The sequence below is a fragment of the Octopus bimaculoides genome, chromosome 30 (genome assembly GCF_046866305.1).
Source record: "Octopus bimaculoides isolate indiv1 chromosome 30, ASM4686630v1, whole genome shotgun sequence".
Lineage (NCBI taxonomy): Eukaryota > Metazoa > Mollusca > Cephalopoda > Octopoda > Octopodidae > Octopus > Octopus bimaculoides.
The window spans coordinates 4,889,862-4,914,861 of record NC_142957.1 but is presented as its reverse complement, the minus strand read 5'-3'; the positions used below and the strand labels follow the sequence as shown (position 1 = coordinate 4,914,861).

At 38.6% G+C, this 25,000-nt stretch overlaps 1 protein-coding gene across 2 annotated transcripts in view; it reads left to right on the top strand.

The window, feature by feature from the left end:
- Nucleotides 1-25,000, top strand: part of LOC128251536 (adenosine receptor A3-like) — a 187,777-nt gene that overhangs the window by 53,188 nt on the left and 109,589 nt on the right. The window contains exons 1-2 of one of the 2 annotated variants that reach the window (XM_089346372.1): nt 14,018-15,313; nt 18,248-19,898. In XM_089346372.1, coding sequence (XP_089202498.1) covers nt 19,086-19,898 — 813 coding nt within the window. In that variant the 5' untranslated portion in view covers nt 14,018-15,313; nt 18,248-19,085. Of the gene's footprint in view, nt 1-14,017; nt 15,314-18,247; nt 19,899-25,000 lie in introns of those variants that run through there. The other variant, XM_089346373.1, reaches the window with a different exon arrangement.

The following is a 25,000-nucleotide window of genomic DNA, read 5'->3' as shown; positions in this document are numbered from 1 at the left end:
CACAGTTCATAAAGCAAAGTTCATCAAAAGAAGCAAATGATGTGTGTTTTGTGGACTAGCGCAGGTATGATCCATTATGGTTTCATTAAACCTCGCTCATCAATCACGGCCAAAGTATACTGTAGCTAACTGGATTAAATGATGCAGAAACTTACAGTAAAACAGCCTAGATTAGTCAACAGATCCACTCCTATTTATTGCAAGACAACGCCAGACCACACATCGCAAAAATATTGGCGAAACTACAAGTGTTGGAGTTGGAAGTTTTCCATCATCCACCATACTCGTTTGATCTTTCCCCCACTGACTACAACTTCTTCCAGAATTTGGATAACTTTTTGATACGAAAAAATTTTAATTCCGACGATGCTGTAAAACAGGCCTTCCAAGATTTTATTGACTCTAAATTGCCAGGATTTTACAGTTCCGGGCTGGACAAGCAACCGCTGAAATGGCAAAAGTATATTGACAAAAGTATATTAAAACATTAGCAAACTTTTTTTTTTCTTTTCTACAAATTTCATACTTGACGACCTAATAGATGAGCACGTAGGCTATTGCAGAAAACACTTGCCCATGGTGCCAAGGTTGCGTACAAAAGTACTACACAGCCACGCCTGCGCCTATATATATATATATATATATATATATATGTGCGTGTGTGTATAAGGATGAAAATGATTAAAAATTAATAAGTTCATCAGTGACCAACATATAATAAGAACCATATAGCTAAAAATCAATATATAAATATGTAATTATATAGATATAATTATAATTAATGGCACTGAAGGTACAGCACCTATATGTTAGAGATGGACATTAAACGACTAGAAACCACACGCCATTAGCAAAATATATATGTACATTAAAATATACTCTTTTACTTGTTTCAGTCATTTGACTGCGGTCATGCTGGAGCACCGCATTTAGTCGAGAAAATCGCCCCCAGGACTTATTCTTTGTAAGCCTACAACTTATTCTATCGGTCTCTTTTTGCCGAACCGCTAAGTTACGGGGACCTAAACACACCAGCATTGGTTATCAAGCGATGTTGGGGGGACAAACACAGACACACAAACACACGCACACAGACATATATATATATATATATATATATATATATACACACACACGACGGGCTTCTTTCAGTTTCCGTCTACCAAATCCACTCACAAGGCTTCGGTCGGCCCGATTCTATAGTAGAAGACACTTGCCCAAGGTGCCACGCAGTGAGAATGAACCCGGAACCATGTGGTTGGTAAGCGAGCTACTTACCATACAGCCACTCTTGCGCCTGTACAGTTATTTTAACTTTTAATTAAACAAATAACACTTCTTTGCAATGAAATATATCATTATATCAATAGCTATATATTTTAAATGAAATATGGTATCTTTTTTAAAACGGGGGCCACATTTTTCATTAACGAAACACTTTGAAACTTGGAACACTGGTAGAATGTGTCATATAAAACATCTTTTTCTCTTAGTCTTCTTTAAAAAAAAAGAAATCCATAAATTATTCCATGTTAAAGTTGTCGTATTTCTGTAATTTCAACCAATCACTGACGTCCCTTCAGCCGATATACATTAAGTGCCGACTACATAAACAAACGATTCTGAAACAATTAACCCTAACTCTAACCCTAAAGCTAACCCTACGGTTAGGGTTGATTGTTTCAGAATCGTTTGTTTATGTAGTCGGCACTTAATGTATATCGGCTGAATGGACGTCAGTGATTGGTTGAAATTATCGAAATAAGACAATTTTTTACATGAAATAAATTCGAATACAAAAATATTTTTCTGTTCTATAACACAAAATAGATAAGTATACGAAGTTTGAAAGTCTTTCGGGACCAAAAACACTACGTAAAACATTAATGAAAAATGTGGCCCCCGTTTTAAAAAAGATCCGAAATATGTATATATACTACACATGCATGCATGCATGTATGCATACATACGTACATGCATGCATGTATGCATACATACGTACATGCATGCATACATACATACATACATACATACATACATACACGTAAATATATTAGTATTCCTACACACAAATATATACATGCGTATATATACGTACGTACATGCACATTTATACACACACGCGCGCGCGCATAGTTTATACAAACATTCGCACATGTATACATCTTTTTGTATGAATTGTACAATGTCCTTGATGTAAAAAGACAACAATAAGTCGAAAAAGATGTTATTGTATTCCGAGAGAGTCATTCTGCTATAAAAATAATAAAATGCGCACACGTTGATTGTATTACGCTTTCTTTTTATTCTTCTATTAATTAGGTAATTAATTATTAATTAATGGCAATGAAAGGGAGAAACTATTAATAAGGCTCCCGTTGCGTGTCGAAAGGCTTGGGACAAAAATCGATCGATTGATTGAGTAATGAATAACAAAGAAAAAGAACTGTAAACACCGCGTTTTTATTGACTTATCTATGTCTGTCTCTGTCTCTCTTTCTTTCTCTCTCTCTCTCTCTCCCTCTCTCTTTCTCTCTCTCTCGTTATATATATTACACTAACCATGTAACACCTCAGCTCGTAAGTTACCCCATTATTTCGTTTTTGTCTTGCTATTACATGTTTTTTTTTATGATGATCTCCCTGAAGAGAAATAAATGAGAACTCCACCAGCCCTTTCTTCTTTGTGAAATGGCCCCTCGTTTGTTTTGAAACATATATGTAGGAATTAAAGGAACTTTCATCGACATGCGTTTTGGTCCATTTGTTTTTATTATCCATATATTCTCAAAATATATCACTTTAACTCGGTATATCAACCTGTAAAGCGGCTGGGATATCTTGTTTTTTAGTGTAATTTTGCTACCCCTGGTAACTTAACGTATTCAAATTATCGAAAGTTTTAATAACTGAGATAATATTAATATATACATAAACTATTATATATATATCACTTTCCTCTTTGGCCAAGGCCTCATCAACTTTTTCAAGTTCCACTTGAAAAGGAAGATGAGAGTAGAGGGAAGTGCTGTCTCGTAGCAAATTTATTGAAAGGTGGGTGACTGTTGGTAAAATGGCCAGTGTGAACGGACCAATTCTGAGGTTACACCTGTAAAAAAAAAAGTTAATATAAAAGAAGGGGCTCTCTACACCTTTTGACCCTGCTCCCGTGGCTTTTATGGGTTTTTGCACGTGTTGATGAGGCCTTGGCCAAAGAGGAAAGTGTCTGATTTTAGTAATGATCCTTTCTACTGGAAGCACAAAGCTTCAAATATGAGGAGGGGATTAAGTGAATTACATCGACCCCAGTGCATAAATGGTTCTTCTTTAATCGACCCCGAAAGGATGAAAGGCAAAGCTGACCTCGGTGGAATTTGAACTCAGAACGTAGCGGCAGACGAAATACCGCTAAGCATTTCGTCCAGCGCGCCAACGATTCTGCCAGCTAGCCGTCTTAATATGTTGTTGGCACTCCGTCGCTTACGACGTCGAGGGTTCCAGTTGATCTGATCAACGGAACAGCCTGCTCGTGAAATTAACGTGCAAGTGGCTGAGCACTCCACAGATACGTGTACCCTTAAAGTAGTTCTCGGGGGAAATACAGCGTGACAAAGTGTGACAAGGCTGGCCCTTTGAATTACAGTCACAACAGAAACAGGAAGAAAGAGTGAGAGAAAGTTGTGGTGGAAGAGTACAGCAGGGTTCGCCACCATCCCCTGCCGGAGCCTCGTGGAGCTTTTAGGTGTTTTCGCTCAATAAACACTCACAACGCCCGGTCTGGGAATCGAAACCGCGAGTCCGCTGCCCTAACCACTGGGCCATTGCGCCTCCACAGCCGTCTTAATAATATTAATAATAATCCTTTCCACTATAGGCACAAGACCTGAAATTTCGTGGGAGGGGACTAGTCGATCACATCGACTCCAGTGTTTCACTGGTACTTAATTTATCGACCTCAAAAGGACGAAAGGCAAAGCTGACCTTGACGGAATTTGAACTGAGAACATTAAGGACGGACAAAACGCTGCTGAGCAGTTTGCTCGGCATGCTAACGATTCTGCCAATAACAATAATAATAATAGTTCCATTCTACTATATGCACAAAGCCTGCAATCCTGGTGGAGGAGACTAGTCGATTACATTGAACCAAGTGTTCAATTGGCACTTCAGTTATCGACCGCGAAAGGACGAAAAGCTAAGCCTACCTCAGCAGAATTTGAACTCAGAACGTGCAGACAGACGAAATGCCGACAGGCATTTCGGCCGGCGTGCTAGCAATTCAGCCAGCCCGTCGCCGCCATCATCATCATCATCGTCACCATCATCATCATCATCGTCATCATCATCATCGCCACCATCACCACCATCACCATCATCATCATCATCATCACCATCATCATCATCATCATAATAATATCAAAATTAAAAGAAGAGTGCCATTTGTTATCTAGTGAACGATATTTCGACATCACGTGTGTCTTCAACTGGTTCAAAAAATAAATTTGTCTATCTACTTCATTTTGGTTAATATAGAAAGGATTGAGGTAGCTCCCACTGAAGATATAGAGTCAAAAGGAGGAGTTACCTCAATCCTTTCTATATTAATAATAATAATAATAATCCTTTCTACTATAGGCACAAGGCGTGAAATTTGGGGGAAGGGGCCAGTCGATTAGATTGACCCCAGTACGCAACTGGTACTTAATTTATCGACCCCCAAAGGATGAAAGGTAAAGTGGACCTCGGCAAAATTTGAACTCAGAACAAAATGACGGGTGAAAGATCGCTAAGCATTTCGTCCAGCGCGCTAACGATTCTTATTTCTTTATTGTCCACAAGGGGCTAAACATAGAGGGGACAAACAAGGACAGACAAAGGGATTAAGTCGATTACATCGACCCTAGTGCGTAACTGGTACTTAATTTATCGTCCCCGAAAGGATGGAAGGCGAAGTCGACCTCGGCGGAATTTGAACTCAGAACGTAAACGGCAGACGAAATACCAATTTCTTTATTGCCCACAGGGGGCTAACAACTTATTTCTTTACTGCCTACAAGGGGCTACACACAGAGGGGACAAACAAGGACAGACAAAGGGATTAAGTCGATTACATCTACCCCAGTGCGTAACTGGTACTTAATTTATCGTCCCCGAAAGGATGAAAGGCAAAGTCGACCTCGGCGGAATTTGAACTCGGAACTCAGAACGGCAGACGAAATATCGCTAAGCATTTCGCCCGGCGTGTTAACGGTTCTGCCAACTCACCACTTTTAAATATTCTTTTCTACTCTAGGCACAAGGCCCGAAATTTTGGGGGGAGGGAGCCAGGCGATTTGATCGACCTCAAAACACAACTGGTACTTCATTTATCGACCCCGAAAGGATGAAAGGCAAAGTCGACCTCGGCGGAATTTGAACTCAGAACATAAACGGCAGACGAAATACCGCTAAGCATTTCGCCCGGAGTGCTAACGTTTTTGCCAACTCACCGCCGTAACAACAACAATAATAATGATGATGATATCAACCACCATAGCAACAAGAGCGAATTTAGCTTCTGGTCGGCCCGTTGGGTGGTTGACGACACTTTCAAGGTTTTTTGAAGAACAGCCAAGTTCTGAGGTGGTGCGTCTTACCAAGAAACAGCGAAGTATTTCTAAGAAGTTTCTCTCAGGCCATCATCATCATCATCATCATCATCATCATCATCATCATCATCACCACCATCAACACCATCATCGCCACCAGCACCGTCACCGTCATCATCATCATCGTCATCACCCTCGTCATCACCATCATCACTACCACCTCCATCACAACCACCACCACCACCACCATCATCATCATCGTCATTATCAGGGTGCCACATCTCTCCAGAACCACACTTCATGTGGTCGACACTCACCCTCCACCACCACGCCCTACCGCACCTCCGCTGTCCACTCACTACTACCACCACCACACCACCATCACCACGAGAACCACCTCCCTCAAGCATCTTACGTCAAACGGTGGTGATGGCCCATCCCACCTCATCGCTACCCACCCCCTCATCTCAACCAATCTACTTAGCTTGAGCCTGTGTCATACCAGGAAACCCAAATTTTAAATAGATTTATGTCTGTATGTGTATCTATCTATCTATCTAGCTAACTCTGTCTGTCTGTCTCTAGGGATATATATATATATATATATATATATATATATATAGATAGATAGATAGATAGATAGATAGATATGTGTGTCAGTTTATTCATCTATCTAGCTATCTATCTATCTACGTAATTGTTTTTCTATTTGTCTATTTTTATATTTGTCTATCTACATGTATGTATGTATGTATGTATGGGTGCGTGTATTTTTATATTATATGTATAAATACATGTAGTTGAAATTTACAGAAAAACAAAAGCCGAAGACAGGTGCAAAAACAACAAGCAGGTGTATTAGTTTGACGATCGGGAAGGTGAGAAAGTCTTACGTTTCGAGCCTGCGCTCTTCAACAGAAAGGAACACGAAGAAAAACACAGACAGAGAATGAAAAAAAAACTTGTGCATATGCGTGTATTTTATTTAACCAAGATATATGTATTTGGAAGCCTTCTTTTGAAATCTTCTCTCTCTCTCTCTCTCTCTCTCTCTCTTTCTTTCTCTCTCTCTCTCTCTCTCTCTCTCTCTCTCTCTCTCTCTCTCTCTCTCTCACACACACACACAGATTAATAGATTGTCAAACATAGTCTAAATTAAGGGAATGGAAAAGGAGAAATCCAGGCTACATATATTTCCCAGTTACCAGATCGTATGATGTAATAATTACTCAACGAGGGGATAGTTAATTAGCGACTAATCAAGCTGAATATACCTTAATTATATGAAGGTTACACTGTCGATCGGGAATCTCAAGTCAACTCACCGATGTATGTGTGTGTACATATATATGCATATATATATATATATATATATATATATATATATATATATATATATATATATAAGGACAAGATCGATATTTAAAATATTGATCCTATCAAGTGGTCAGCATGGGAATAAAAACCATCAAAGGTTATAATTATTTAAAATTATAATACAGGGTATCAAGAGATACCACCACGCTGAAAAAATAGCAGTCAAACCCTGACTCTAAAACCACAATAAATGTCCGCATGGCACGATTAACTAATCGTGCCATGCGGACATTTATTGTGGTTTTAGAGTCAGGATTTGACTGCTATTTTTTCAGCGTGGTGGTATCTCTTGATACCCTGTATTATAATTTTAAATAATATATATATATATATGTGTGTGTGTGAAGGCGCATGGCTCAGTGGTTAGAGCGTCGAGCTCACGATTCTGAGGTTGTGAGTTCGAATTCAACAACAGTACTTTAAAGTAAAGATTATTTGCCAACATAATGTGGCAATCCTGGATAGGACGAATATTACAGTTGTTTAGCCCTAGGAAACGTCGTTTCCAGCTGGCTATACGACACAATATCTGTGTCCTTATATTTTCGAACAGAGGATCTCAGCAGCCCCCTCGGTGTCTTTTTGCCGAACTTCTAGATTATGGGGACGTAAATAAACCAACACTGGTTATCAAGCGGTGGCGGGGAGGGCAAATACGGACATATAACTGGTTCACGTGCCCACGTAGTTATGAGCAGACATCGACACCGTCTCAGTTCTCCCACCTTTGATTCGGAGGAACAACCCCACGATATGAGAGCTAGAGAGAGAGAGAGAGAGAGAGAGAGAGGAGAGACGTAGTAGCTAATGAAATTCGTTGTATAATATCCTGTTTCTTTGTCATTTATTTAGTATTATATTTGTGAGTGTATCTATATTTGTATATCCGTATTTGCCCCCCCCCCCCTGCGCCACGGCTTGATAACCAGTGTTGGTTTATTTACGTCCCCATAATCTAGAAGTTCGGCAAAAAGACACCGACAGAATAAGTACCAGACTTTTAAAACAATTAGTACAAGGGTTGATTTGTGAGACATAAAATTCTTCAATGCAATGCCCCAACATGACCGTAGTTCAATGTCTGGAACAAGTAAAAACATAGATGGTAAATGATATTGCTTGCTGGCAATCCGTAGCTTACGACGTCGAGGGTTCCAGTTGATCCGATCAACGGAACAGCCTGCTCGTGAAATTAATGTGCAAGTGGTTGAGCACTCCACAGACACGTGTACCCTTAACGTAGTTCTCGGGGATATTCAGCGTGACACAGTGTGTGACAAGGCTGACCCTTTGAATTACAGGCACAACAGAAACAAAAACCACATGGTCCCGGATTCAGTCCCACTGCGTGGCACCTTGGGCAACTATCTTCTACTGCAGCCTCGAGCCAACCAAAGCCTTGTGAATGGATTTGGTAGACGGAAACTGAAAGAAGTCCTTCGTACATTATGTATGTGTGTGTCTATATATATATATATATATATATATATATATATATAGTCAGCTTGAATCTTTCTTGCTTGCTTGCAATAGTACCCAGCCAAACTTGCGCATAATGGGAAAATACTATGAATTGAGTTGCCCTTGAAATGTTAATACGAACGGAATAAAACGTTTTGTGTAAATCGGGCAAGTAGTTTTTGAGATATTAGGGGTTTGGGGGTATAAATACCCAAAACTGTGCATAATGGCAAAAATATTCCGAAAATAACATAATCCTGAAAGGGAAGAAACTCTTACCTTTCCAGTAGGCACAGTGACTTGACAACGAAAATATACGATTTGTTTTTTAGAGTAAATGTTTCTATTTTCGCTTTTGTTAAACACAATATTTTAATCATTTAGAAATATTTTTAAGTGAACGTGATTTCAAAAATGTATTTATACTTTAGCGTTCTTTAAACGGACAATATTTTAATGTTTTTTAAAACTATTTTCAAGTGAATACCATCACACCAATTTTTGGGGACATATTTTTAAAATATTTTAAAGTGAAAATGACTTTAAAAATTTTGTAAATCACTCATTCGTAACCTCGGTGTGAAATAAATTTTTTTCCATAGGTTTTATCGAGTGCATTCAACGTATCACACCTCCAAAATTTTGGCTACTATTTCTAGCACGCCCTGCTACCACGTAACAGCTAACTGCGATAAAGGACTCGAAATAGCTGTTACACGGTTGCAGGGCGTGCAAGAAATAGCAGCCTAGTCTTTCCTGTTCTGGGGAAAGGAGCCGTTTACGCGTGATTTCGATGTCGCATTCGTTGAAAGTATGCGAAACAACCTGGAAAAGAAAAAGAAATTCCACGAAACAAAACTCAGATTTTCCCGGTGACCCACTGGGTAGTCTAGTCTAGTATATAGAAACCGGAAACCACGTGGTGGCAAGGCTTTGGTTGGCTCGAGGCTGCAGTAGAAGATAGTTGCCCAAGGTGCCACACACTAGGACTGAACCCGGGGCTATGCAGCTGAGACACTAGCGTAGCTAAAATATATGCCGCCCCCGGACTCCACAAAAGACACATATTGCCTACAGCAAACCCAAAAGTAGTACCCCTTTAAAAGTGCCACCCGGGGTGGACCGCCCTATAACGTTTTATTTCCGATGAACGGGAACGTGAAACTCAGAGTAACGGTTTTTTTGTTATATTTCTGCTGCTTTTAAATAAAATATATATATATATATATATATATATATATATATATATATATATATATATATAGGCGCAGGAGTGGCTGTGTGGTAAGTAGCTTGCTTACCAACCACATGGTTCCGGGTTCAGACCTTGGGCAAGTGTCTTCTACTATAGCCTCGGGCCGACCAAAGCCTTGTGAGTGGATTTGGTAGACGGAAACTGAAAGAAGCCCGTCGTATATATATATATATATATATATATATATAATGTGTTTGTGTCTGTTTGTCCCCCCACCATCGCTTGACAACCGATGGTGGTGTGTTTACGTCCCCGTAACTTAGCGGTTCGGCAAAAGAGACCGATAGAATAAGTACTAGGTTTACAAAGAATAAGTCCTGGGGTCGATTTGCTCGACTAAAGGCGGTGCTCCAGCATGGCCGCAGTCAAATGACTGAAACAAGTAAAAGAGTAAAGAGTATATACATACATACATACATACATACATATATATATATATATATATATATATATATATATATATATAATACAAAGAATATATATACATGTATACACACATATATGTACATACTTACATCTACATGTGTATATATATGCATATCAGGTTACAGGACGTTAGAACAATGAACTACAGACAACGGAACGAACACAGGAAAACAGAAAGCCACTTGGAATATTCCTTCATCAGCTGTCTACATACATATATATATATGTGTGTATACATGTATATATATTCTTTGTATTATATATATATATATATATATATATATATATATATATATATATATACATGTATACACACATATATGTACATACTTACATCTACATGTGTATATGTGCTTGCCCCCTTGCTACCATCGATTGACAACCGATGTTGGTGTGTTTACGTACCTATAACTCAGCGTTTCGGCAAAAGATCCCGGTAAAATAAGTACCAGGCTTTTACAGAAATAAGTCCTGGGGTCGATTTGTTCAAGTAAAAACCCTTCAAGGCGGTACTGCAGCATGGCCGCAGTCAAATGACTGAAACGAGTAAAAGAATAAAGGAAACACATTAATTAATGTACTCCAAGATAGATGGTGGAAATAAAATTTAATATAATTAAAAGTCCAATAAAATAGGATGAAAAATTATCAGACGGACTTTTGTTATAGAGCTACTGAGTGGAGGAAAACTGGCCTAGGGTTAAATTACTGGTGACACCACCATCATCACTATCAAGAACATAACCACCACTACCACTGGCACCACCACCACCACCACCACTACTATCATAACCACCACCACCACCACCACCATCATAACAACCACCACCACCACCACCAGCACACCATCGCCACCACCACACCATCACCACCACCACCACCAACACATAAATCAACATCACCACCAATAACACTTTACCACCCCCGCCCTTGTAACACCATTACCACAACAAACACGCCAAATTTTTTGTGCGTGCGTGTGTGTATATATATATATATATATATATATATATATGTGTGTGTGTGTGTGTATGTATGATGTATGTATGTGTATATATATATATATATATATATATATATATAAAATCAACCACCTTTACGTTAACTACGGTTATAGTACATTTGTCATGCATGCATACATACATGCATACATACGCTCACGTATATATGTATATGTTCACGTGCTTTTGATTATAGCAAGCTTAAAGCTTGCATCTTTCCAATATTGTGCATACGTGTATATATATATATATATATATATATATATATATATATATATATATATATACACACGTATATACTGGCCACGAACTATGTCAAATAGTTACATATCTTAATATATATATTATATACACTTGGAAACTAATGCCCTTGAGAGCAACACCCTTATAATACCAGGAGCATCTGTGTTATATATACGTATATACTGAACAATCTTGGAATTTATAATCTGTTGGATATATACACACACATATACATACATAGTGTATTATATTCTGTCGCCAGTATTGTGTGTGTGTGTGTGTGCGTGTGTGTGTAACGTATGTGAATGTAGATGCATGTAAGTTTTTTTTTAATATATATATGTATATATGATGTAGATGTGTGTGTATTTATATATTCAAGTGTGTAGATGTGTGTACGTGCGTGAATGAAAGACAGGCGCTTTGATATAACTTCTTAGATGAGCTATTTGTATATTCATTTATATTTGTGTGAGTGTGTGTGAGAGAGAGTATAGTAATCGCGTGCGTGTAAAGTTTCTTGTGTCGTTTCTGTGCTTTTATATTACATGTACATGTGTATACACGCCTGTAAGAGAATAAGGTGCTTACATATAACATGCACACACACACACACACACACATTTATATATATATCGTTTGTAGATATACATAAATCCAGAGAAGTACACTCTAAGATGTAGCTAATATTATAGTAGAGTAGGCCGGTTTATGGGGCTACCCGAGGTATCTCGCTCATAAGGGGTTTAAGCCTTACGGCGTATCTTCAGGCTTCAAACACTGCTGGCCTGAGACCTCTTTAATATATATATATATATATATATATATATATATATATATATATATATATATATATATATATATATATATATATAAAGGGCATTACTATACATAAATGCCTCACGCTAGGAGGGGCTCTTAAAGTCAAAACTAATGCGAAGGAATGCAGGTTCGCTTCGAGAGTTTGCATTCCCTCACGTTCGGTACAATGTGTTTATTATGGTAGTTTTGACTTTAAGAGTCCCTCCTAGCGTGAGGCATTTATGTATAGTAATGCCCTTAATATAAATAAATATATCTAAAGTGAATAATTAATAAATTTTTCCATTGTGAAGTTTTTTCACACTTGATAAATTCTTATAAAGATCTTATCCTACTTTTAAATTGTGTGTGTGTGTGTATACCAGAGTAAGCACATAAATGCGCAACAAGGTGGAGAAAAGAGTACTCAAATACCAGAGGTGGAGTAATATGCTTTATTTAAAAGCACCAGAAATATAACAACAAGGTGTTTCTCGGAGTTTCCCGTTCATCGGACAGTTTTGATTGCATCGTCATTTCTTTCCCATTTCTAACAAAACTGTCCGATGAACGGGAACGGGAAACTCCGAATAACAATTTTTTGTTATATTTCTGCTGCTTTTAAATAAAGTATATATATATATATATATATATATATATATATATATATATATATATATATAAATAAAGAGAGAGAAAGTGAGAGAGAGAGAGATAGATAGATAGATAGATATACATACATACACATACATAAATTTAAACATCCGTTCTCCTTTCACATTTTACATTTACACCCAAACATACATCCACACACGCATTCATATCCCGTAAGTTCACACACATACGTACATTCAAACACATACATATATCCAAATACACACACACACACACACACACACACTCAAACATACATACACGCGCATACCCCCAAACACGCACACACAAAACATGCATCCATGCATATAAACACACGAAAAAGTAATTAAATCATTATTTAATTTATTATTTAAGAAAGCCGGTACACGCTTCGTTAATGACCAGTTGTGTGTCAATGAGTATATAGTGTTTTAATGTCAATATACACACACGCAAATGTGCCCATGCACACACATATACACTTGCACGCGCACACACTTTTGCTAATTCACATCAGCGGTATATATAACTGTATGATTGTAATCTAGTTTAGAATACAATTACCTATATACATCGTCGCATATATACACACACACACACTTACATGCATATACACGCTCACATTTATATATATATATATATATATATACACTTACAAACACACACATGTATGTATATATATATATATATATATATATATATATATATATATATATATATATACACACACACACAAACGTATATACGTACATATTTATACATTTATTTATACACCCACATACCCACAGACATACATGTATATATATATGTATTTTAACACATATACACGCACACACACACATATATACATATTGACAGAAAGGGGTAAAGAGAGACAGACGGACAGACAGTGAGAGAGAGAGAATTTAGAACTATTCAGAGAGGGTATATATATATATATATATATATATATATATATATATATATATATATATATATATATATATATATATATATATATATATAAACATAATTAAGGGATCAGCAAATATTTGCTTCACCAATTTATATATATATATATATATATATATATATATATATATATATATATATATATATATAGTTTCTGCCTGTCTCTCGGAATAAGTAGGGGTCTGTGACAATCTCTCCTCCAATTTCGACAGGATCATCTCCATTCTTCACACACCCCAAAACTCCCCAAAGTGCTCTTGTTTCGTCACGCCAAATTTCTCGTGGAGGTTCTGTACACACACACACACACACACACACACACACACACACACACATACACACACACACACACACACACACACACACACATGCTCATAATTACATACGTACATGCATACATACATACATATATATATAAAATTTTATGCGGACGTTGATATATACATTAATGATCATAGTAACAAGAATGATAATAATATAGATAAGACGTGTGTGTGTATAAATGTATAGTGGTGGGTGTATAGTGTTAGTTGTGGCTTGTGGTTAGTTGTAGGTGTGGCGAGTGGAAAGTTGAAAACATTTTATACACGCATGTACAGGCGTAGAAATATATACCTACGTACGCACACGCATATACATCGTGGTATACATGAACGCATATAATATACATATTTATAAATACACGAAAACACACACACACACATATATATGTATATATATATATACAAGAAAACACGTACATATACACATATATATACACGCATACAGACATATAGACGCATATATATATATATACACACACACACACATACACATATATTTACACGTGCGTTCATACACGCGTATAAACCCACGCGAGTGCACACACGCATAGCACACACACACATACATACACACATACATACATACACATATATACACACACATATATACACATGCACAGCATAAATACACACACGTACCCATATATAAACTCTAACACAAACTCGCGCACACTATACACACACACACACATACATACATACATACATACACACGCACATATATACACATACACAGCATACATACACACGCACCCATATATAAACTCTAACACACACACAAACTCACACACTATACACACACACACACACATACATACATACACATATACACACGCACATATATACACATACACGCACCCATATATAAACTCTTACACACACACAAACTCACACACACTCGCGTACACTACACACACACACACACACACACACACACACACATATATATATATATATTTACGTAGGCAACTACACGCCTGTAGTTCCACACGTACACACCCCCATACACGCAATACAAGCAGAATGAATTCTGACAAATGACCACTGTGACGTCACAGACCACCTGACACCAACATGTGGGACTTTACGAGGTCTTTTTAACGTTAAGCCACCCATAACAGAGGAACAACAACAACAACAACAACAACAACAACGGTAATTCTAACTACACCAAAGAGAGAGACGGATCATTTCTGTCGAGCATGGAGGTACCATAAGTTGATATCGAAACCTTGATCAAGCGAGACGGAGGTTGGTAATTTTAATTGACACCATACATACACACATACGTACATGCATACATAGTCAGAAATATATTCATACATGCGCTCATATATGCATACATAAATATATAAAATACACTGCTTTATTTTGAGATTGCTAGTGCTAACAATACTCGCAAGTACATACATACATATATATATATATATATATATATATATATATATATATATATATATATATATATATATATATACGCTCATGCATACATCTAAGTGTAGACAAAAGTGGTGACAAGCCGGGATATATAGATATATGCTGCTGCACATATATACATACATACAGATAGATAGTTATATATACGCATGTACATATAGATACACATATACTCACACTCGCACACACACACACACACACACATATACACGCACCCATAGACATACACACACACGCGCACACACACACACACACACACACACACACACATATATAAACACATAAAAGTAACACACAAACATAAATATAGCCTCACACACGCACATTAATACACCTACACGTGTGTGTATAAATAAATATATATATATATATATATATATATATATATATATATATATATATATATATATATATATATAGAGAGAGAGAGAGAGAGAGAGAGAGAGAGGCCCAGTGGTTAGGGCAGTGGACTCGCGGTCATAGGATCGCGGTTTCGATTCCCAGACCGGGCGTTGTGAGTGTTTATTGAGCGAAAACTCTTAAATCTCCACGAGGCTCCGCCAGGGTGTGGTGACGAGCCCTGCTGTACTCTCACTCTTTCTTCCTGTTTCTGTTGTGCCTGTAATTCAAAGGGCCAACCTTGTCACACTCTGTGTCACGCTGAATCTCCCCGAGAACTACGTTAAGGGTACACGTGTCTGTGGAGTGCTCAGCCACTTGCACGTTAATTTCACGAGCAGGCTGTTCCGTCGATCGGATCAACTAGAACCCTCGTCGTCAGAGTGCCACGACAATACACACACACACACACACATATATATATACACACACATACACAGAGCTCTGTAGAACCAGCTGATTGAACAACTCAAAAAGGAAGTCACTGTGTGGTCAGACAGTCTGCTAGAAATACCAGCTAAATCTTCCTGTCATCTTCTTATAGGAAGGACACGTTAGGTATAATGGTGCCCAATATCAACTATATTAGAAGGTAAAACGACATGACGGGATGGTCATAGGTTAGGTCCTCTCTCTCTATATATATAAGCCTGGGGTTAAATCACCACCACCACCGCCACCATTATTATCATCAGCACTTCCGCCAACACAACTCCACCACACCCACAGCACTGCCGCCATCACCACCACCATCACGCATCGTTACCACCATTAATCACATCACCACCACCACCACCACCCTCACCATCTTGACCAGTGCTCACCACCGCCACCACCACCACCATCATTAACTACCACCACGGCACCGCCATAAACTTGACAACAACGGACCACTGTTTGTCACAGTTCGGCACCACCACCATCGCTGGCGCAGCTTGCTTCTCTAGGTCGTTGTACACTACCACACATCATTGTACACCGCTCCACACCACCACACATCACTCCGCAACATCACACACAACTAAACACCACGCCGATTGCTTCATTACTATATCATATATCATATATATATATATATATATATATATATATATATATATATATATATATATATATATATATATATATATATATATATCATTGTTATAAGTTGTTTCCTATTTGTTAACTAACAACGCTTTGAGTTGTGTTCTGAAGTAGTTACTGTCTTGTTTTGTATTGTACTGTTGTAGTGTGTTTGCTGTGTTTGTGGGACATTGTACTGACGTGAAGTAAGTATTGTTATGCATTGCATAGTTTCCTTGTGGTGTGTTTTGTTGTGGTGTGTTTTGTTGTGTTGTGGGGCATAGTACTTTCCTGTTGTGAAGCAATTGCTGCAGTGTGTTGTATAGTCCTGTTGCAGTGTGTTTGATGTGTTGTGAAGTAATTAATTGTATTGTATAGTTCTGTTGTAGTGCGCTTGTTGTGTTCCGAAGCATAGTTCTATTGTGTTTTGTGTTGTATTGCAAGTACTGTGTTTTGTGTAGTAACTAGTATAACATGCTGTATTGTGTAGTATTGTGTTGGTACGTTGTGTTGAATTTTGTTCGCGTGTGTTCTGTTGTCGGCACTGTTCTTTGTTGTAAATAAGTATTGTGCTGTGTTGCGTTGTATTGTTATAAGTACAATTATCTATTGTGTTGTATAGTAAGTACAGTGTTGTGTGGATTGTGTTGCGTTCGTTGAATTCTAATCGCATGTGTTGTACATCGTTCGTTGTGATGTGATATTCAACTGTGTTGTGTGGCGTTTGTTGTATCGTGTGCCTGGTGTTTGATTGTACATGCGTTGTATAATTTAAGGTGTTGTGTTGCGTTGCGTACATTGTAAGTGTGTGTGTGTTGAATTATATTGAGTGAATCTCATCGTTTGTGTTGTACTGCGTTGTGTGTGTGTGTGTGTGTGTGTTCTGTGAGTTGTATTGTGTTTGCTTTGTAGTGAGTGTTTCGTTGCGTGAAAGCCTCGCTGGATGCTGTGAGGCTTTGTTTAGTAAGAGTGTCTCTCAGCAAGTGTTGTGACTACTGAGATGTATAGTGCATCGTGTGTGAGAGTGTGTTGTATTTTCTGACTGTGAACGTTGAGAGAATGCTGTGTTGAGTATGTATGTATATATATATATATGTATGTTGAGCGTACGTGTGTCTGAGTGAGTATAGTTGTAATATTAGCGTTATTATTATTATTATTATTATTATTATTATCATCATCATCATCATCATCATCATCATCATCATCATCATCATCATCATCATCATCATCATCATCATCATCATCATCATCATTATCATCATTATTATTATTATTATCTAGTTTCACAAACCACAGTCTGGGAGACAACATCAACACCATTATTAACAACCATTGTACACCCATGTAAATCATCACTACCACCATTGCAACCATCGTTAGTGACACCACCACCACCGCTGCCGTCGCCGCCACCACCACTACCACCACCGCCACTACCACCGCTACTGCCACCAGCTTCATCGTCATCACTACAATTATACAAGCGCCTCTTCACCATCGCCAACAACAACTAGAGCACCATCACCATAAAACCGTCACCGTTATACGAATACTATTTCACCACCACTACCAACAACAACTACATTAACAACAGCAACAACACCAAAGCCACCATCATTGCTACCATCACTACCAGCGCCACGACGACCATTATCACGATTGTCACGGCAGTTGTACAAGAATCGCGTCATAATCGTCATCATCACAATCGCCAAACACCAATAACAACAGCGGTGACTTCGCTTCTAGAACTATCACCCCAACAACAACAACAAAAATATCAATAGTAACAATTACCGCATCTTTGTCATTACAACCACCACCACCACCACCACCACCACCACCACCACTACCATTACCGCCACCACCACCACCACCACCACCACCACCACCACTACCACTACCATTACCACCACGACCACCACCACCGCCACCATTACCACGAGTAGCAGCAGCAACAACACTGACAAAATTAAAAGAAGCAAAAGTCAGCCACCGGCTTAGAGCCGGGAACACAACGCGACGGCACATCACCAGCGGCAACAACAATAACAATAACAAAACCAGACAAACAACCAAAGACAGAAACGAAAACAAGACTCTTGAACTTTGACACGTTATGTCGGTGAGGGAAGAGTTGCGAAAGAGTCGGGGAGGACAAACGGCGACGACGGCGGCGGCGCTAGCGGCGGCGGCAGCAGCAGTAGCGGCGGCGGCAGACGGAGGTCAGGTACCAATGGAGATCTCAACGTTGCCTTCGCTGTTGCCCTCGTCGTCGTCTTCGTCGTCGCCTTCGTCGCACTCGCTGCCGTCGCCGTCGTCGGCGACGGCGGCGGCGACGTTCCCGACGACGATTCCCGCCGCCGGCGAGCCCAGCTACATCGCCCTGGAGGTGCTGGTTGCCATGGCGACGATCGTCGGCAACATGTTCGTCCTGATGGTTTTCGTGCGATTCGCTTCGCTGCGCACCCCTTCAAACTATTACATCATCTCCCTGGCCGTTGCCGACTTTATGGTCGGACTATTCGCCATCCCGTTCGCCATACTCGGCCACGTCGGATTACCCCGCGATTTCAACTTGTGCCTCTTCATGAACTCCTTACTGATGCTCCTCTGCACAGCCTCCATACTGTCCCTGGTGGCGCTCACCGTCGACCGCTATTGGGCCATCTTTAAGCCATTTCACTACAAACGATCAGTCAATAAACGAACGTCGGCCGTCGTCATTTGTACCTCTTGGATACTTTCCACTCTAATTGGACTTTTCCCCATGTTTGGCTGGAACAAAGGCAGGCCAAAAGTACCTCGATGTTTCTTTCTGGAAGTTATGGATCTAGACTACCTACTATTCATTTACGTAGTCACCATACTCATCCCATCATTTTTTATCATTGCCGTGTATCTTATGATTTACAAGACTGTTCGACGCCACGTGAGTACAAACAACTTTTCTTTTCTCCTCCTTAAATTAAAAAAAAAAATTGTTGTATAACAATGTTACAGTTTGCTTAAATCACTGCAGAATATATATATATATAGTGGCTGTGTGGTAAGTAGCTAGCTTACCAACCACATGGTCCCGGGTTCAGTCCCACTGCGTGGCATCTTGGGCAAGTGTCTTCTACTATAGCCTCGGGCCGACCAAAGCCTTGTGAGTGGATTTGGTGGACGGAAACTGAAAGAAGCCCGTCGTATATATGTATATATATATATATATATATATATATATATATATATATATGTATGTATGTATGTGTGTGTGTGTGTGTGTATGTTTGTGTGTGTGTTTGTCCCCCCAACATCGCTTGACAACCGATGCTGGTGTGTTTATGTCCCCGTAACTTAGCGGTTCGGCAAAAGAGATCGATAGAATAAGTACTAGGCTTCTAAAGAATAAGTCCTGGGGTCGATTTGCTCGACTAAAAAGCGGTGCTCCAGCATGGACACAGTCAAAAGACTGAAATAAGTAAAAGAGTAAAAGAGAATATATATATATATATATATATATATAAACAGGGATAGCAATGTAGATAAAAGGGTAAATATATAAGAACATGAAATAACACTAGCACACATATTCAAATGTCACTTTAGAAATATCTAATTCAGCTTGATGTTTCGAGTAAAAAGCCCCTTTTAAAAGGCTTTAAGCTTTAAAGACCACGAGAAAAATTATCTAAATTACGTGTCCATTCCCATTTAAAGACTTAAAGTTCCATCTGCATTGCTTTCGCGTTCTGTGATGCACTGATCTTATGTGTGTGTGTGTGGGGGTGTCTGTGTGTGTGTGGGTGTTTGTGTGCAACACACGCACGCACACATACACACATATAATTATTACCTTACAGAAATATGTATGTATACTTTCTATATATATCTAAATAAAAGCATGCATACGTGTTCGTGTGTGCGCGCGTGTTTATGTAAGTATGAATAGATGTGTATACATTCGTACATATATACATATATATGTGTGTATGCATTTATGTATAAATGTTTATATAAATGCCTATATACATATAAGCATAGCTATGCACATATATGTATATGTATATATATATACGTGCATATATATGTGTACACATATATATGTATGTATGTACATTATTACTCATTTATTATTTGTTTTATATATATATATATATGCATGATGTTCACTCAGTCATGCATGCACAATTTGCTAGCACCGTCGAATTTACAACTAGAATATCATACCGAAGAGGAAATGGAGTGTTATCGCTCATAAGCCAGAAACGCGTCTATGATTAACTTCGACTGGTTAGTTTTCATTGTTTTTTCTTCTTGTTTTACCTTTGTGAGTTACAAGTAATGCTATCTGTTGGAGTCTCAGCTTTTTAGCTGCTATTTCTGAACTTCCGTATGTGGTGAAGCAACTGTTTGCTGATCCCTTAATTATGTTTATAAATGTATAAGAACTTTTAAATAAGTTCTCCACCGATAATGGTGTTTACATACCGAAGGGCTTGGTAAAAATTATTAATTGTTAATTTATTAATAAATTAATAAATTGATAAATCTTTACCCTTTTAATTATATATATATATATATATATATATATATATATATATATATATATATATATATATATATATATATATATATATACTTATAATTTGTGTTAGTTCAACTGTTGTAGTTTTCATTATATTTATTATATTCTAAATTGTGAACTTTAACGTCGTCGCTTACAATATACCCAACAGGGTAGGTCAACAACTGGTACATTACCATTAACAGAGGGATAACAGACAAGCCAGTGTGTTATAACTTGGAGTAGCTCAAATGTTCTTGTTTTCTCGACGATATTCATATTCTTAACCAATATGCAACGGCGAGAGACATAAAGAAAGCATACATGTATATCTTTTATTTCCTTTTTAAGTCATTAGATTGCGGCCATGCTTGGGCACCACCATGAAGACATTTCGTCGAATGAATCGACACCAGTACTTCAGTTTTTGTTGTTTTTTAAGCCTGGTACTCATTCTATCGGTTCCTTTTACCGAACCGTTAAGTTACGCTGGTGAAAACACACCAACACCTATTTGTCACATTGAGATATTGAGTGTACGTTTTTCTGCTTTTATAGACAATAATAATAATAATAATAATAATAATAATAATAATAATAATAATAATAATAATAATAATAATAGTGGCTATGTGTAGGAAGCTTGTTTCCCAAACACATGGTTCCAGGTTTAGTTCTACTGCATGGTGCCTTGGGCAAGTGTCTTCTGCCATAGCCTCAGGCCGACTAGAGCCTTGTGAGTGGATTTAGTAGACGGAGACTGAAAGAATCAGCTGTCGAACGCCGACGAAGGGAAATAACCCTGAAATCCGGATACGTTCGTGCTGCTGACTGAGGTGAGAGGGATAACTTCCCTTGGCAAACAGGACACAGTCGTGTGTCGATAAGCCAGCTGGAGGAGATGTCCTCCTGGGGCTAAAAGCAACAGTAACATCCACCCCTAGGGGTCAGCCACACTTAAGTGGCAATATACTACACTTTATCGTGCAGTTACTGTTAATACTTCATTTAGAGAATTAACATATATATATATATATATATATATATATATATATATGTTACAGTTCTATATTTAAGAGATGAGGAATTATTTACATTATTTACATTTGACGGATATTTGTCCTCATCTTGTTTGTTGTTAACACAACGTTTCGGCTGATATACCCTCCATTTCTCATTCCTAACGATGTTACTATTATTATTATTATATTATTATTATTATTATTACTAGATTCCGAGTTCGATTCACGGCAGCGACCTGATTAATAATAGTGATAATAATAATAATATAATATAATAATAGTAACATCGTTAGGAATGAGAACCCAGGTTCGAAATTTCCCCAAGACACCTGATGAAGGCTGGAGGGTATATCAGCCGAAACGTTGTGTTAACAACAAACAAGATGAGGACAAATATCCGTCAAATGTAAATAATGTAAATAATATATATGTGTGCTTGTGTGTGTGTTTGTGTGTCTGTTTGTCCCGCCCCACCATCGCTTGACAACAAATGTTGGTGTGTCTACAATATCTTCAATATCGTCCCAAAAAGCCTGAGAAACCTACATGGGGTAAATGTAGGTGTCTTCAAAACAAAACTGGTTCTCCTCCTTTCAAGGGTTCCGGATGAAACTGCCTCGCGGCCGTAAACGCAGGTCAGGGAAGCAACATCAAACTCCCTTATTCACCAAAAGACACACATCAGAGAAGTGAAAGCGCAGCTGTAGCCCATTGTTATGATACTAATAAAAGAAAAGAAAATAAGGCGCAGGCATGGCTGTGCGGCAAGAAGCTTCCTTCCAATTACATGGTGCCGGGTTCAGTCCCACTGCCTGAAATATTGGACAAGTATCTTCGACCAAAGACTTGTGAGTGGACTTGGTAACTGGAAACTGAAAGAAGCCCGTCGTATATATATATATATAAATATATGGCCTGGACCAATCTTTGTTCGAAACATATCTAAGTTTGTGTGTGTGTGTCTCACTTGGATGTGCGCAGAATGGGAGAGGCAACGCCTCTTGCTGGTTATGAAGCGAGAGAGAAGCCAAGAGGCGATGACGAGCAGAGATTTGGCCATCTCTGCCAAATCACCAATGGGATGGTATTGTGGTTCAGGGGGACGAAACATTTGATGAAAGCTGAAGACTCTCAGATAATATCAGTTTCTCCTGGTCAAATTTCTATTCACTTTGGTGGTGAGTTGGAAAGAAGAACCTACTTTGATGTGTTACCAATCACACACACACACACACACGCACACGCACACACACACACACAGCCACTGGAATGAGAGGAAAAGAGTGAAGGATGGTTGTGCGCAGGATGGGAGAGGCAACTGAAAAAGCCTCTTGCTGGTCAGGGAGCTAGAGAGAAGCGTTTAGCTAGAAGCCAGGGGGAGGTGAGGGGCTGTGATTCGGCCCTCTCTGAGGGTGTTACGGTTCAGGGTCGAGATGCCCAATGGTCATTGGATACCGTCTCATGAGTGGAGGCGCAATGGCCCAGCGGTTAGGGCAGCGGACTCGCGGTTTCGATTCCCAGACCGGGCGTTGTGAGTGTTTATTGAGCAAAAACACCTAAAAAGCTCCACGAGGCTCCGGCAGGGGATGGTGGCGAACCCTGCTGTACTCTTCCACCACAACTTTCTCTCACTCTTTCTTCCTGTTTCTGTTGTGCCTGTAATTCAAAGGGCCAGCCTTGTCACACTGTGTCAAGCTGAATCTCCCCCCGAGAACTACGTTAAGGTACACGTGTCTGTGGAGTGCTCAGCCACTTGCACGTTAATTTCACAAGCAGGCTGTTCCGTTGATCGGATCAACTGGAACCCTCGACGTTGTAAGCGACGGAGTGCCAACCGTCTCATGACAATAATTCCTCCCGGCAAAAGCTCCATTCATTTTGGTGAGTGGCAAAGAAGCATCTTCTAAGTATTATCAATAACACACACACACACACACACACACACACACACACACACACACACAATAATTTTTATATAAATTAAGGCTGATAGTGATCTCGAAGTTTCGACTTACCAAGACTACTCTGACTAGTGACAGTAGTTTAGGTGAAACTTGGAAGCGACCGCTAACCTTTTCTTAGTAAGAATTTATTTGTACTCTTGTAAAATGTGCCAAGTTATCGTTCAGTTTAATGTCAAATTGGTTTTCATATATAAATTCAATAAAAAAATAAACATTAAGATATATATATATATATATGTATAATACAAATAATGTGTGAGTATATGCATATATACGTACATGTATGTACATACTTGCATCTATCTATCTGTCTATCTATCTATCTATCTATCTATCTATCTATCTATCTATCTATATCTATATATCTATATATATATATATATATATATATATATATATATAGATGCATATCTGGGTACAGGACGTCACAAGAAAACGTGGGCAAAATGAAAAACAGAACATAAATAGAGTACAGAAAACACACAGGCCACATAGA